Genomic DNA, 14,249 nt, shown 5'->3' with positions numbered 1-14,249 from the left:
AACTGAATAGTAACATGATCCTATGGACATAGAACTTTTAACTTCTGGAGGAAACAGAGAGCACTAAAAGACAGGTGCCCTTCTAGGCCTTCAGTGATACTTAACCGAGTTATTCAAAGATAGTTGTCATCCAGTAAGATAGGATATAGAGTAAAACTATGCTGCTGTCCAAAAGGTGTGTCAGAAAATGTTAAGGGGTCATTTGTCTTCTGAGAAGGATTATGCCAAATCCATGATTTCTCCTGGGGTCACAGAATAAAATTATCCATATTATTTCTTTATTTACTGAATTTCAAAAGACAGGCTACTAGATTGCAAAAATTAGTATTAGCTGTGACTCAGTTTAGAGGTTCTGAGGCTATTGACTAACCATGATTTGTGTTAGGGTGTGCATTGTGGTGCAGCTGGAGGGCCTTGCACTTCTTTGCACATGTTGTGAGTGAGCAGGTAGGAGGACAGGCAGGAGTAGAGTCCATCCTAGCTTCCCCAGCAGTTACCAGTGTTCTGCCACCAAGTTCAAATGTCCATTGTTAACAGCGTATCTTCTCTGCTGCTTTCTCCCTTTCAGAGCAGTGGTAGTCCTGCAGAGGCACAGTCAAGTGGGAATTAATGGAAGTTGTAATCTCTGTTTTTGCAAAATGATTTCTTTACTTGCTGCTCATTTCCACACTAACTCACCTTAATTCTCACTTGAACTCTGCTCGTAGTCTTTGTCCACAGAGCTGCACGTAGGACAGTTCTGTGAACCTTTGGAAAGGAGGAATGTCTCTGAACTGGAAGCTTGAGCTTCATTGTCTTCTTCAAGCTCTGGACATGAGTACTTCCTGTGGCTTGTGAATCAATGCATAGCAGAGAGAACTGAAATTGTACAGAGGATGTTTCTGTTCCTCACAAATGTTGAATGAAGCTGTGCTCATGTGAGGGAGTAAGGAAGTGATAGAGACAAGGCAGGTTCTATGTTTTGTGCCACATATCTAGTGGTGGATCAGACAGGAACCTGCATTTCTCCCTCTCTGCCCCTTTCCCTCCTCACCTCTGGTCAATACTTTACACTGCTTATTGAGGCATTCAAAGAAATGAGCCAAACTAACTGATAAAATTTATTCTTTTCTTTGGATAGCAGGGGGGTTGCAGCTTCCAGGATTTTCATCCATTTGGATGGAGCTCTTTTAAACTCCATTTAAGAGCAGGAAGGTGCCATTTTGACTAAGCACTCTGGTTTGGATAGTGAGCTACCTTCTCTGTGCTGAGACATGGTCTTTTAAAGTATGTTAATTTGATTTTAGCAGCTTAAACAAAACAGCTGAAGAAGAACAGCTGAAGACTTTTACTTCCACCTTTCCTCCTCTGGTCCATTATTGGGATCTTTCTGGGTTGAGCTAGGTGGTGATGTGCGAGTAAGATGGCACAAGTTGTCTTGATGGCTGACTATACATGTCATATCTATCCATCTATCTATCCGTGCTAAGGCAGGAGAGAGAGGTGGTTTGTGTCCCTTGCTTTGAAGCAATCTTGTGTTAATGCAGCATAATCCTTCCCCATAGCTTGAGGAAGAGCTGGGAGGAACAAACCATGGAAAAGATGGTAGCCTTTGTTCTCAGGAGTACCTTGCTCATGAGGTATTGCCAGAGCATTTTCTGCTTCCTCCAGCATGTGTTCAAAACCTGGAGGGAAGCAAAGGAAGGTGTGGTGAGCTTTGGAGTTGAGACCAGAGCTATGGTGTGGTGTGTGCTTGTTCTTAGTGCCTAGGAGAGATGTGCATGTGGAAGGGAGGCAGCTGATGGGTGTTCAGTCTTGACATGAGAAGCAGTTGCTGATTCTCTGCTAATCCAGAGAATACATTTATTTTCCCATATTCAAATGTGTTTATGCACTAGAGCATTGGGCATCTCAGCTAGGAGCTACTCCCAGTCCTGAGAGGTGGGCTAGACCTCATAGCTTTGACTTTCAGCCAGTAAAGCTGACCCATGCTATACTTGAAAGAGCACAGTGACCTTTTAAAACATCAAAAAAGCTGATGCTGTCTAGTTCAGAAAGCAGCAGTCTACCTCTTTCAGAACAATAGTACCCCAGAACGTGCTGCCACCCACATCCTCTTTGATGTGCTGACTTTCTGGAGAACACTGTGGCTCAGATTGCAAAAAATGCTTTGCTTGGCTGATTAATGTCATGGTGAGTGCAACTCCATGTTCTGGAAACTTCCGTTTTCCAGTGGCATTTGGAAATGGAATCTAAATGGATCAGATCCAGAAAATGGAATCAGAAGTACTTTTGCTCGTTTCTCTGTTGAGTTGTCAGGTTCATTGGAGGGAGGGGTTAAAAAAACCCCAAAAAACAATGAAATAAAACAAATTTGATTGAGTGTTCCTAACAAAATGGGAAGTGGGTTTGCAGAGATGGTTTTACAGGAAAAACATAGAAGAAGCATACAGTGAGATAACACCTTCATTTACAACAGATTCTCATACACACTTAGAAGAATGGCTCAAGAGGACATCAGACATCTGCTGATATCTCTAGACTTCTCTACCCAGGTTTTATTTTTCTGGATGTCTTTATACTATGGGTAACCTGTTGCTTGTATTTTAGCTTCCCTTTGTTTCAGAGTTGCCTATGCCTTAAATCAAAATGCCATCTTGGAATTATGAAGTTGGTAATGGTGTATAATGGAGGGCATGTTGTGTTATAAAACATTTCAGGATAAAACTTGGTAAATACTAAGACCCAGAAGGAAATCTCCTTCTTTTCAGCTTAGCTGAGCTTTGCAGTTTATTTGAATTACAGAGTTCAACCTTCAGTTAATTCAGCATCAATCCTTGTGTTAGCACTTGTTTTGAGTCAAGTTTTTCTGTTCTATCTCAGCTGTTGATTGAAATTGGAGAGAGAAATTACTTTGTTTGTTTTGAAGTAGGACACTTGGCATTGTCACCCGCAGGAATTGATGCTCAATTCACATCACAATTGTTTCAAAAATTTCAATTATTGCCTGTGTTTGGGCAAGCACCACTTGACGTGTTATGCAGCAGATTATTGCTAGAGTATCCCAAGTCCTTGTATAAAATAGACTGGCAGAGCCAAGTTTAGGATGTTTCTCATTTCCTTACTTATTTGAGGGAGATCTCTGCTGATAATGTACATAATGTATTACCTCTCTCCCCATGAGTAATACCAGAGTGCTCAGTCTATTCTATACTGATATTTTTTTAGAGAACAGATATCCACACAGTGTATGTTCCTGGATCTGTTCTAATTTGAGAACTTGCTTCTTTAAAGAAATTTTGCTGAACTAGAGCCCTTAAAAATTACTTTTGCTTGAAGTTGGTCTGCCTTTTGATAAAAGCCCAGGAGTAGGAGGCAAAGCTGGGTTGTCTCTCTTGCTGTCTTAGGCTGGTGACTTTTGCAGTTTGTGTTAATAAAGTTTGCTGTGGAAGATTTCATAGGGGAGCTCAACTATTATGGTGTAACACAGCATTTTAGCATTTTGTACTCTTTGAAGATGGATGCTGTTAAAAACTTCTTAACAAGAGTTTAGGCTGTGTATGACTTCCCCATGACCAGATTGCTTAACAACCTTTCTTCCCTAGCCTGGCAGCCATGTATCTGCTGAGTAATCTAAAGGCCAAGTTATTTCTGCTCTACAAGTAGTCCCCATACTATTCAAGGCATATAGCTGACCTTTGCAGCTCTGTGTGCCACCTCCTGGCAAAGGGTTTGCAACTGGACCTAGGACTTCTGTTGGCATGTGACCTGGAAGGGAATCCTGCCCACAGATCCATCGCTGTATTGACTTTGCAGAGCTGGCAGGAATAAAAACCCCCGTGACAACATGTCAGGAAGAGGAGTAGGTAGAGCTTCTCCTCATATACAGGATGTGGTTTATGATTTAAGAGATGCCCGTGTTTTGAGATGCTTTTAAGAATACTTAGGAGAAGATTAAACTAGAAGGAAGATTTTTCTGCTTGGTTTAATAAAGAAGGAGTTAATTAAGGGGATTAATTCAAATTAATTAAATGAATTTAAGTTGTCTTTACAGACTAAAAATCTAAAACTGATACTGGTTGATGAAAGTGTTTTTGTGGAGTTTGTACTTTGCTTTAGTTTTCATTGCTGAATTTTTATATTTTTTAAGTTCACTACTTTGTTAGAAACAAACACTTCACAGGCATTTAAGGTATGTAATCCTTAGCATAAGACATAGGTTGACTTATGGAGAAGCTTCCAGGCTTGGCATACAAAGACAAAGCAAATGCTTTAGATAAAGAATTAGGTGTCTTGAAAGCGTGACAGTTTCTCATTTCAAACTGTGTTGACAGGTGGGCCCAAAGCCCTTGCAGAAGTTACTACCTCATCTTTAATCTTTGTACAGTTTCAGTTCACACACACACGCATGGACTCATCCATATCCTCATTACTTATCTCTGTTTTGTCCTATGAGTATATCAAAGGTTCACAAAGATAACAGGTTTTGTGTTACTGCTTTTTAAGGCTTTTTGGTGTCCCTGGATGATTTTTACATACTGGGCAGCGGCTTGGTAATGTTGCAGACCACCAACAGTGTTTATAATGAAACCCTCATTAAGCAAGTGGTGCCTGAATCCTTGCTAGCTTGGCAGAGGGTCCGCATTGCCAACATGATGGCAAATGATGGCAAAACTTGGGCAGAGACCTTCTCCAAGTGCAACTCTGGTAAGTACACCTGTATATGCATCTTAGGAAAAAATATGTGTTCCCTCTACCTCTTGTGCTTGTTTCCTTCCCTTGGCAGAACATGTAACTCTCTCTGTTCTCGTACCCAGGAACCTACAACAATCAGTACATGGTTCTAGACCTGAAGAAGGTCAAGCTGCAGAGGAGCCTTGATGATGGTGCATTGTACATTGTCGAGCAGATCCCAACCCTTGTGGAGTATTCTGATCAAACAAATGTTCTCCGGAAAGGTAATAGCTGCTATAGTAGTTGCTGGCTTAGGAAAACCATCTCTTTATGCCGACTGAGAATAGTGTTTTGTATCAGGGAAGGGTTTGTTGAACACTAGTCCTGAGTTTAAAGTAAGGAAGCTTTGTGTGAGCATCCCTCTGCATCTGGGTGAATTGCAATCTATTCATTTATCTGGTATGCTGTGGCAGGAATGCAGTAAACATCTGTGTCTCCTAGAAGCAGAGGAGGGAAAAATAGACTTTGTCTCTTTGCTTGTCTGCATCCTTGCCTTTTTTCTGGTATTATTTTTCCCTGTTGTAGAGACCAATGAGGGAAAATGTGAGATCTGTTTGGGGCAGTACTAAATAACTGTGATGCTGTGGGCTACTCAAAATGATTGTTGAGTTGGTCACCCTGCAAGAAGATGAAATTTTGAATACCAAAGAAGTTCTGTTGTAAATTAATCTCCTGAACTTTTCTGGATCTCTGTTTTCTGATAAATATTTGCCTTTTAAAAGGTTCTTTAATTCCCTAGCAAGACTGGCAAGAACTTGATGGAAAACAAACAAAAATCTTGGTCAAGTAGAACATTCACTGTCAGGTTTAATTTCAAGTGTTTACTTGACACTTAGAACATCAACAAGAAGCCTGAGCCTTAAGTGTGTCTGGTGCTTTTTGCTCCTTCCCCTAATCACATGCTGAGGGGATAAATTGATGAATTGCTCATCATCAAAATTATGGGGAATTTGTCTGTTAGCAGCTGGGGTTGGTTCTCTTTGAAATTTTTCCTTGTGTCTAGCTTCTTGGAAAGTTCTGGCTTATTCCAGGCATTGCCACATTGTCAGTCTCTTTTGGCTTCCTTTGCCTTGGGCTTCTCAATGCTGTGTTGTGCGTGGGATGCAGACAAAGCAGCTGATAGAGACCCTCTAGCTCTGGCACTGGAAACATTGCAGCCCCAGCATGGCAGTGCTATACCTGTGCAGAGAGGCCAGGCTTGGCAGGTACCTTGAGTTCCTTTTCAGCAATGATTTTGGAGCAGCTTGTGGCATTCTCTATAGGACTGAGCCCAACTCCTGGGCTTGGGCACACAGTGACCACTTCTTCCCTCTGAGATGTTGCAGCTGCTCTGTTCTCAAAGGTGGCAGCATGCATTAGTAGTTACACATTACCTACAGTAGTTACACTTCATACCTACACTATGTCTTTTCCCAGATATCTAAGTGTACCTTGTGCAGACAGGATAACAGAGCAGTCAGTCTCTGGGAATTTAAACATTAGGAGGACAGCCTTCAACACACAGGGTGAGTTAAGCCCTGCCAAAGTGCAGTTTTGGAGACCTCAGCTGCTGTAAGCAGCAGATCTGAACTCCTCCATGCCATGCAGGACACCAGACAAGTCCCATCAAGGCCCCTGCCCTGTTCCCAGGTGCTTGAAGCAGCTCAGGTGAAGGAGGTTTATCTTTCTCAATACCACTGCTGGCTTAAAGCCTTTGTAGAATAGCTGACCCTGGCAAGCTCCATCATTGCCATGTAGCAGGTGTCCCAAGATAATGCACTTTGGGCACGCTAGTTTGGTCAGATTGAGTTTGCCACCAGCATCTGCTTTTTAAGTCTCTTTGAAGCATAAACCTAGAAACAACAGAGAATGAGAATTGAAATCTCAGGTGAACAAAAGCAGGTATTGCTGTAATAAACATTGTACTGAGGAAAAGTGAAACATTTCCTTATGCAGGTTTGAAAATGGAAAGGTTTTTTTCTTTATGGCTTCTGTCGTTTTTGTAGGGCAGTGCAGATGAGTTCTCAATACCAGGAATCTCTTACATTGCCCTTTCCAGGCAAAGGTGTCTGGGTGCTTTCTGTATATTGACAAAGAAAGCTCAGAAATCCTTTAGAGGAGGTGAGAGAGGGCAACACTGTCTGAAGAGAAGGAGTAGGTCACAGGAATAGACTGCACTTCATTTTTCTTGATGATGAATGAGTAATATATCAAAATCAACACATCAGAGCAAAGCCTGGGATCTGTGTGTCTTCTGCCATATGTGCAATATTCTTATTGCTCTCTCTCCATGTTGCTGATACCTTTTACTCTCTTAAGTGCAGAGGAGGAAAGCATTTTGATTCAGGGATTTTTTGCTGTCTTCATGTCATCCCTTCCTTTCAACTTCACAGTCTCTCTTGTTTTTTGTCACTGTGCACCCTGCCAGGTTTCACTGGCTTATAGCAGCCCTTGGGTAAAGCCTGGCTTAGGTTGTCTGCTGCACTCTTTGCATGGGATTTGCAGTCTGGCAGAGCCTGAGACACAGAAGAGCTCTTGCTAGAGGAGAACTTTAATAGCTTTCTCTGTTTTAGCAATTTTAACAAGTTTTTCCAGGTGGGAGAAAGAGGTCATCTGTACACACTGTGTTCATGTGAGACAGCAGCACCTTTTTGAATCACAGCTAAAACTTACTGGTTTGGAAGCTGATGTATCCGTGTCCTTGGGCCTGCGTCATTACAGGCTGGCAAGTTGCTCATTTCTGGAGGACGCCTGTATTACAACACAGCCTGTACACAACCTGTTTCCTTCAGGTAGGCTCTAGGTCACGTAAGCAAATGCCAGCAGACAGGAATACCCTGTCTTCCCTATCCTAGGCAGGACCCAAGCTGGTGAGGCCTCCACTCAGACAGTGCTCCACTGCTTATGCTGTCTGCATATCCTTCAGTTTGTATTTGTGTGTATTGCTCCCGGTGAGTTCCAGTTGATTTTTTTGAGCTTCTTACACCAGACTCTTCACACTGTGCTGGGCTGATTTTAATATGTAGAGGCCTGCATTTACCAGTGCCTAGATAGTAAATCTCTAAGCCAAATCCTGATGTGTGTGATTTGAGAATGAACAACAAGGAAATGTTAGTGCTTTGGAGACAACTTGAAAGTGTGCTACTCTGGGACCTAGCTCACTTTATATACTTGCTGCCTAAACAATAGAAAAAATTAAATGTTAAGGTATAGTTATCTATTTTTATATATTCTAGGACTTCCTGTACTCAGATTCTGACCTGGAATGTCTCCTGGTTCTTTACAAGAGCTTTCCACAACGATCTTCTTTCAGGAAGTTTTGTGCAGGATTGCTTTTGGGAAAGTTAGAGCAAGGCTCTGCTCTGCTGATCATTTCTTAACCTTCAAAGGCAGCTTCTGCCAAAAGTGCAGCAATCCCCCATCTTTCTTTATGGCTATGTGCACCCCCCACTGCACAAAGCGTGTGTGTTCTGACCTGCCTCCTGTTCACCTTGAGTGTCTGTCGTCTCCGTGTGTTTGTGTGTGTCAGTCCCTCCCTGACATCTCAGCCTGGTGTGTTCTGCTTTCGTGAGACGGGAAGGGGGCAAAACCAGAGTAAATGATTTTGCAGTCCTTTAAGGTTCAGCAGGGAAACCTCTGCCAGAGGGCTGTGGCCATGCTGCGTGTTCAGGCTCCTGCAAGTCTGATCTCAGCTGTTTTGCAGGATGAGTCCTGAGGCTGGAAGTCTGGGGGCGGGTTGCCTGGGTATGGAGTCTCCAGTGGTGTTAGGCTGGGAGTCAGCCCTGGTCATGCCAGTGACTGTTTCCTTATTGTGTTCAAACCAGTTTTCTGTGTTGTTCCTCGACATGCTGGTGAGGCAATAGAACATGGACAATTAATTATTTTCTTTTCTGATACAAGCAAGAGCATCCAGCTTTTTCAAGTGATTAATAGATTGGGGTTTGTCTCTGACAGGTTACTGGCCTTCATACAATATCCCTTTCCATGAAAAGATTTACAATCTCAGTGGGTATGCATCGTATGTTGTCAAGTATGGCATGGATTTCTCCTATGACCTTGCTCCAAGAGCCAAAATCTTCCGTCGAGACCAGGGCAAGGTGACCAACTTGGAAGGCATGAAGTACATCATGAGATACAACAGTAAGACACCTGTTTGTGTGCTGTGGAGCTGATCTTAATAAGCAGAGTTACTTTTATTTCTTGGATTATAGTGGGAAGCTGCAGCCTCGCATACAGATCAGTTATTTTGTCCTAAATGCAGAATACACACAAAGCAAAAAGGTAACACAAGCTTACTTTGGAGGTAGGAAACTGGGCTAAAGTTTCCTATCAAGAGCAAGGCCCCTTGGGCTTGTTATTTGACTTTTCCAGAAAGCTTCTGACTCTAAGAGAGTACTCCAAGAGACCTCATGGACTGCTGTCACTTAATACATCTACAGCCTGTCAATCTTGAAAGCCTTAAGTCCTAAGCAACAGTTAGATGTGATCAGACCAGAGAATTTAGTGTAAAACTTGAGGTCTTTTCCCATGTTCAGGCAAATGGTCTTTTGCAGGTGGGATAGCGTTAATTTTCTTAATTAAGTGGTTAATACAGGAGTGTGTTTTGAATTTAGTAAGAGAATAATGTTGATAGCTCTATTATTTAAACTCCGATGTTTTAGTTGTTCGTGAGTCAAGGACTTTTCAGTTTCCCATGCTCTTCCAGCAAGCAGATGCACAAGAAGCTGGCAGAGCAAAGCCAGTACATCTGAACTGAAGTGGCCAAAGGGATATTCTATACCATTGAGCCTCATACTTACTGTGTAAACTGAGGGAATTGGCTGGAAGGGGCTGATCCCTGCTCAGGGAAGGGCATTGCATTGGTCAGCAGGTGGTGAGCAATTGTATTGTGAATCACTTCTTTCTCTAAGGATTTTTTCTCTTGCCCTCCCTCTCCTTTTTAATTTTTATTATTAACAATTCACTTATTGAAATTGTTGTTATCTCAGCCCATGGTTTTTACCTTTTTCCAATTCTTCTCCCCATCCCATGAGGGGTGGGGCTTGGAGGGATGTGGATGAACAGTTGTGTGGTACTTAGTTGCCAGCAGGGGTTGAACCAGGACAACAGGTAATGCTCTGTTGTTTTTTCCTGACAGGGCTCTCCTGAACTCGATTAAACCCAGCTTAATTAACTTCTGGCTAAGCCCATCTCAGAGTACTGATAGCTTTAGATGCTATATTTTTATTCCCAATTACAGGGAACGTGCTGCTTACTGGACTTGAGGTTTGGGAGGCCTCTCCCAGGGTGGGGTGTCATTCCTGTCTGGGCTGTGAGTAGCAGCATGCTCGTAGATGCTGAGCTCACCACCTTCCCCTCCTGGCTTGCAGTTACTGCAGTGAGTGTTCAAAGGTTTTGCTTCTTTACACTTATTTTAATCCAAAACAGGAAAACAAAGGCTCTCATTTCCCCCTCTCTCTCTCTACCCTCCACCTGCCACTTCCCTTTCTCTTCTGCTTTTCTCTTCTGAGAAAGCTTCTACACGTTTTTGTCATGTAGAATTTCATCAGGTGGTATTGCAGATACTTGTGGTTAGAGGTTGGCAGTGGTGCCCCTGGGTTGCAGAAGTAGCTGTATGGTCTTGAATTAGGAGCTTGTCTACTTAATGTCATGTAGCTGGTACCTGTGGAGAAGCACAAAAGCAATGTGACAGACTGCAGTTACCCAGTTTTTAGTGGCTCCAGTACTTGGCATCAGCTTTCTGTGAGGGGGCTAACTTTTTTTCTTTTCTTCTGCTCTTCCCACTACATTTCACCCCAGACTATCAGCATGATCCTTATGCTGAACACAATCCTTGCAACACCATTTGCTGCCGGGAAGACCTGAATCCTTCTATACCAGTGCCTGCAGGCTGCTATGACACCAAGGTAAATTACCTCAATTCCAATATCTGCTGAATGCTGGCTGCAGCCTGTTTGTGCTCCTGTCAGACCTGTAGCATGCTTCCCTGCACCAGGCCAAGCGTGGCCAGGAATGTCTGTTCCCTCTTTTCATGCTGTCCCAGTGCTTGGGCACCTCCTCAGGTGGGAATTCTCTGCAGAGTCTCAATTCCTGTCCCTGACATCAGTCCTGGCACAGTGGCACAGGATACAGGGGGAGATGTATGAAGCAACTTAATCCATGGGAGCTTGTGGTGTTCAGGAGTTAAATTCCAAATCCTTACAGCAGGAAATGAGTCTTCAGCTCACTCAGGGAAGGAGACTGTTGTACAGCCTCAGCCTCCTGCTCATTAGAACTCTGTGGGTGCCTCCCAGAGCCCACAGGAAAGGGGTTGCAGTCTCACTTTAGGTTTACATTTACAAAAGCCTGGCTCTCTAGTAAGCTACCCCACTCTGGGGCTCCACCTCTCTGCAAAACTGCTTTCTCAAAAGTTTGGTGAAGATCACTTTGCATTTTAGGGGTATGTGGGAAAATCCTTAGACCCACTGTCCTGGAGAAAACAGCATTTATTTTAGGCAGGTGATATGATATTTTCACCTGAAGAGCAGTGCCCAAGTAAGCAGCTGTGCTGAAAAGTTGTTCAGTGTTCTATCCTGTGGGGTCCAGCTTGCTGCATTTCTGGATTACGAGTTTGGTTGCTAGGGTGGAATTGGGGGGGCTATTTTAATATCTCCATTGCTGTGTCCAGCCAGCTGTGTGTTGCAGTGGACAGTAGTGGGAGATTCCCAGAGCTGGGTAATACAAGAGGAATGCAGAAAATGGCTTTGTAGAGGGGTCTGGTAAGGGAGTGGTCAATGCCTGCTGCAGTGCCTAGCCAGCACAGTTAGGCAAGGAGAATGGGCTGGGCTGGAGGTGGAATGGGGGACTTAAGAGGGGCATTGCAAGAAATGACCCAGAGCACAGGCCAAACCTGTTCTAGTTATAAACCCTACCAACACATTTAGTGTCTGAGTTTGGGAAGATGGAGGAGGCTTGGGACCTCTTTGGAGACCATGAAGGAGCAGTGCAGAGCCTGGGTAGCAATATTAATTCTGCTGCCCTTCTCCATTCCCAAATTGCCCTGACATGCCCCGGGGATGGCCCAAGTGCTCAACATGCAAGCAGAGCTTAGCGCAGACCCCTCATCCACCTGCTGCAGCCCCGTAAAATCAGGGAGGGTTGGCCTGAGGGCAGATGCTCTGGCTCTTTCAGCCTGGCAAGGGCAAGTGTGGGCTTGTGATTTGCTGGTGCCCTTCAGCACTGGCTGCTGTGTGACTGGAGGTGCCTCTGCGCAGGGGAGGAATTGCTGCCTGTGTGTGTTTCCCTCTGCTCCCTTCCCTCACCTTATAATGAAATCTCCTGGACCTGTTCCTGCTGGCTGGGATGGGGATGTGCCAAGCCTCACGCTGCCCTTTTGCCCCGGGTTCCTGTCCTTTGTTCCAGGTGTCGGATTTCCGTCTGGCTGCAGCGTTCACGGCCTCGGCCATCAATGGCCCTCCGGTGCAGGGCGGTCTCCCGGTCTTCAGCTGGAGACGCTTCAACCGCACGCGGCACCAGGGCCTGCCCGAGTCCTACAACTTCGGTTTTGTCACCATGAGGCCCATCCTGTAAAACCAGCACCAGCATCCACAAGTAGATTTTTTTTTTAATGGGAATTTTATTTCTTGTGTAATAAATCGACCTGGATGTCCACATCCCTGTGCCTTATACCTGCCTTCCCATGTCCTGCCTGCTAAGCACTTTGTACTGATACTGGCTGCTTCTCTGCAGCCCAAAGCACGTTCCTTTCTTCTGAGCTGTTTGAGTGGCCCTTCCTCTGACTGGGATTGATGAGAAGCAGGTGGCAGAGCTTTCTGTTGATCTGAGCCATCATCACAGCTGTTCCCAGAGCAGGAGTGAGGAGCAATGCCACCAGTGAGAGTGATCTGTTTCTAGCAGCTGGGACAAACCAGGTGGCTGCTTTGGGCTGTGATGGCCTTACCTCAGTGCTGGCTTGATGTCTGCCTTTTGTCTGAGTAGTGTGCTGCAAGTTGCTTCCCATCAAGCGTGCGTTCTCCATGGCAGATCAGTCTGTTCTGTACAGGATGTGACTTTTAGTGGCACTGTCAAGACTTCCTTTGTGTGGCCAGAGTAGCACAGGCTGCAAAAGAGGGTGAAGAGAAGCGGCCTGATGCTTTAGAAATGCCTCTGCCTCAGGCTGCAGGGACAGAAATATGATGCAGTGGATCTCTTAAAAGGGATCTCTCTTGGAATGGATCAGATCAGCCCATGCAATTGCTCAGTGCCATCTTTGTCTGCTCTCTCAGCTGTAGCAGGGGAATGTGACAGTAAGATGGCTGTGAGGGCCAGGGCTACTCTTAGCTACCTGTGTTTACACCAAGGAGTTGAGTCACTAGGCTGTTTTGTGCTAGATGTTCTATGTGTAATTAAGTAAAACAAAATAAACAGCTCTTTCCTCATGTCCTTGATGGTCCAAGCTAAATAGTGCACAGCACTGCCCTGTGTTATGAAGTTGAAGAATGATGAGCAGTGTGAGATTTTAATGAAGCCTTTAGCGTTTAGCTTGTGTGATGGGGAAGGGAGCAAGTTACTGGGTGAGGTTCTAGCTAAATATTTGCTGTCAGAGTAAGGGTGATTTTTTGCCAAGGGAAGAGGGAGACCAGCAGTTACAGCAAAGCTGTTGTTGATGATGAAAAATTCATGAAAGGACTGAAGTGATTTGTTTGCTGAGGTAGGAGATAGGTGTGAGATGCTGTGTGCAGAGACCTCCTCCATGTGGGGGTGGAGCCACTGCCACAGATTGGATTGAATTGACCTGGATTGAACAGGCTGCAGCAGGCATTAAGGAGGACACTTAGGGAATGGATCTGGGTCATGAAGAACACTGCAAGGAGCTGAGCTGCCAGCAAGCAGAGGACCAAGTATCAGCTGCTTGTTTGAAACTGAAAGCACAGAGGGGCTGGAGGATGGCTTGATTTCATTGTCACTACTAGACAATGCAGCAACACTGCAGCAGCATGAATTTACTGCTTTTTCACACAGTTTTATATAAAAATACAAATGGAGAAGTTCTGTTTATAAGTTGGTCCCCAGGGATCAGGAAACTGCCAATGGATTGCTGCAGTGAACAGTGTTCTTGACCCAGGGCACAGCTAGCTAGATGCTTCCACCTGCAGGGAGTGGAGCTGTGTGGCACCTGTGATGTTCCCATGACACAACAACATGCCTGGAAATGGCAGCTTTGCCTTTCTGTCACCTTGAGCCTCCTACCCTGAGGTATGACCTTTGTGCTCCAACCCAGAGTTGTGGGACATCAGAGCTGTTCTGAGAGTGCCTTTCTGTAAGTAAATATTTACACCAATGGGACCTTGTGAGCCTTCGGACTCCAGTCTGTGTGACTGTGGCTACTTTTTGCCTTTGGTTGTGCTGCTAAAGGCCACTGCCTTCCTCTTGCTGTGCTGTCCTTTGTGCTTCTTTTGTTGCCAGGCCAGCTAGGGCTGATCTGCCAGTCCTGACCACAGCAGCTAGGTCCAGCTCCTCTTCCCTGTACAGCTGCATCAGTGGCCAGAGGAGGCTTTGACGGCATTGCATGGCTCTGT

At 44.7% G+C, this 14,249-nt stretch overlaps 1 protein-coding gene across 1 annotated transcript in view; it reads left to right on the top strand.

Moving 5' to 3' along the window:
• The window catches only part of PLBD1 (phospholipase B domain containing 1), a 38,228-nt gene extending 25,871 nt beyond the window's left edge, over positions 1 to 12,357 (top strand). Inside the window, exons 7-11 of the mRNA XM_059472237.1 lie at positions 4,486 to 4,686; positions 4,797 to 4,937; positions 8,647 to 8,832; positions 10,492 to 10,598; positions 12,094 to 12,357. Of these exons, the coding sequence (XP_059328220.1) occupies positions 4,486 to 4,686; positions 4,797 to 4,937; positions 8,647 to 8,832; positions 10,492 to 10,598; positions 12,094 to 12,261 (803 nt within the window). The 3' untranslated portion in view covers positions 12,262 to 12,357. The remainder of the gene's footprint in view (positions 1 to 4,485; positions 4,687 to 4,796; positions 4,938 to 8,646; positions 8,833 to 10,491; positions 10,599 to 12,093) is intronic.
• Positions 12,358 to 14,249: the final 1,892 nt, after the last annotated feature.

Source organism: Ammospiza nelsoni, chromosome 5 (genome assembly GCF_027579445.1).
Source record: "Ammospiza nelsoni isolate bAmmNel1 chromosome 5, bAmmNel1.pri, whole genome shotgun sequence".
NCBI lineage: Eukaryota > Metazoa > Chordata > Aves > Passeriformes > Passerellidae > Ammospiza > Ammospiza nelsoni.
The sequence above is the reverse complement of the archived record's forward strand: the minus strand, read 5'-3'. Positions and strand labels throughout refer to the sequence as shown.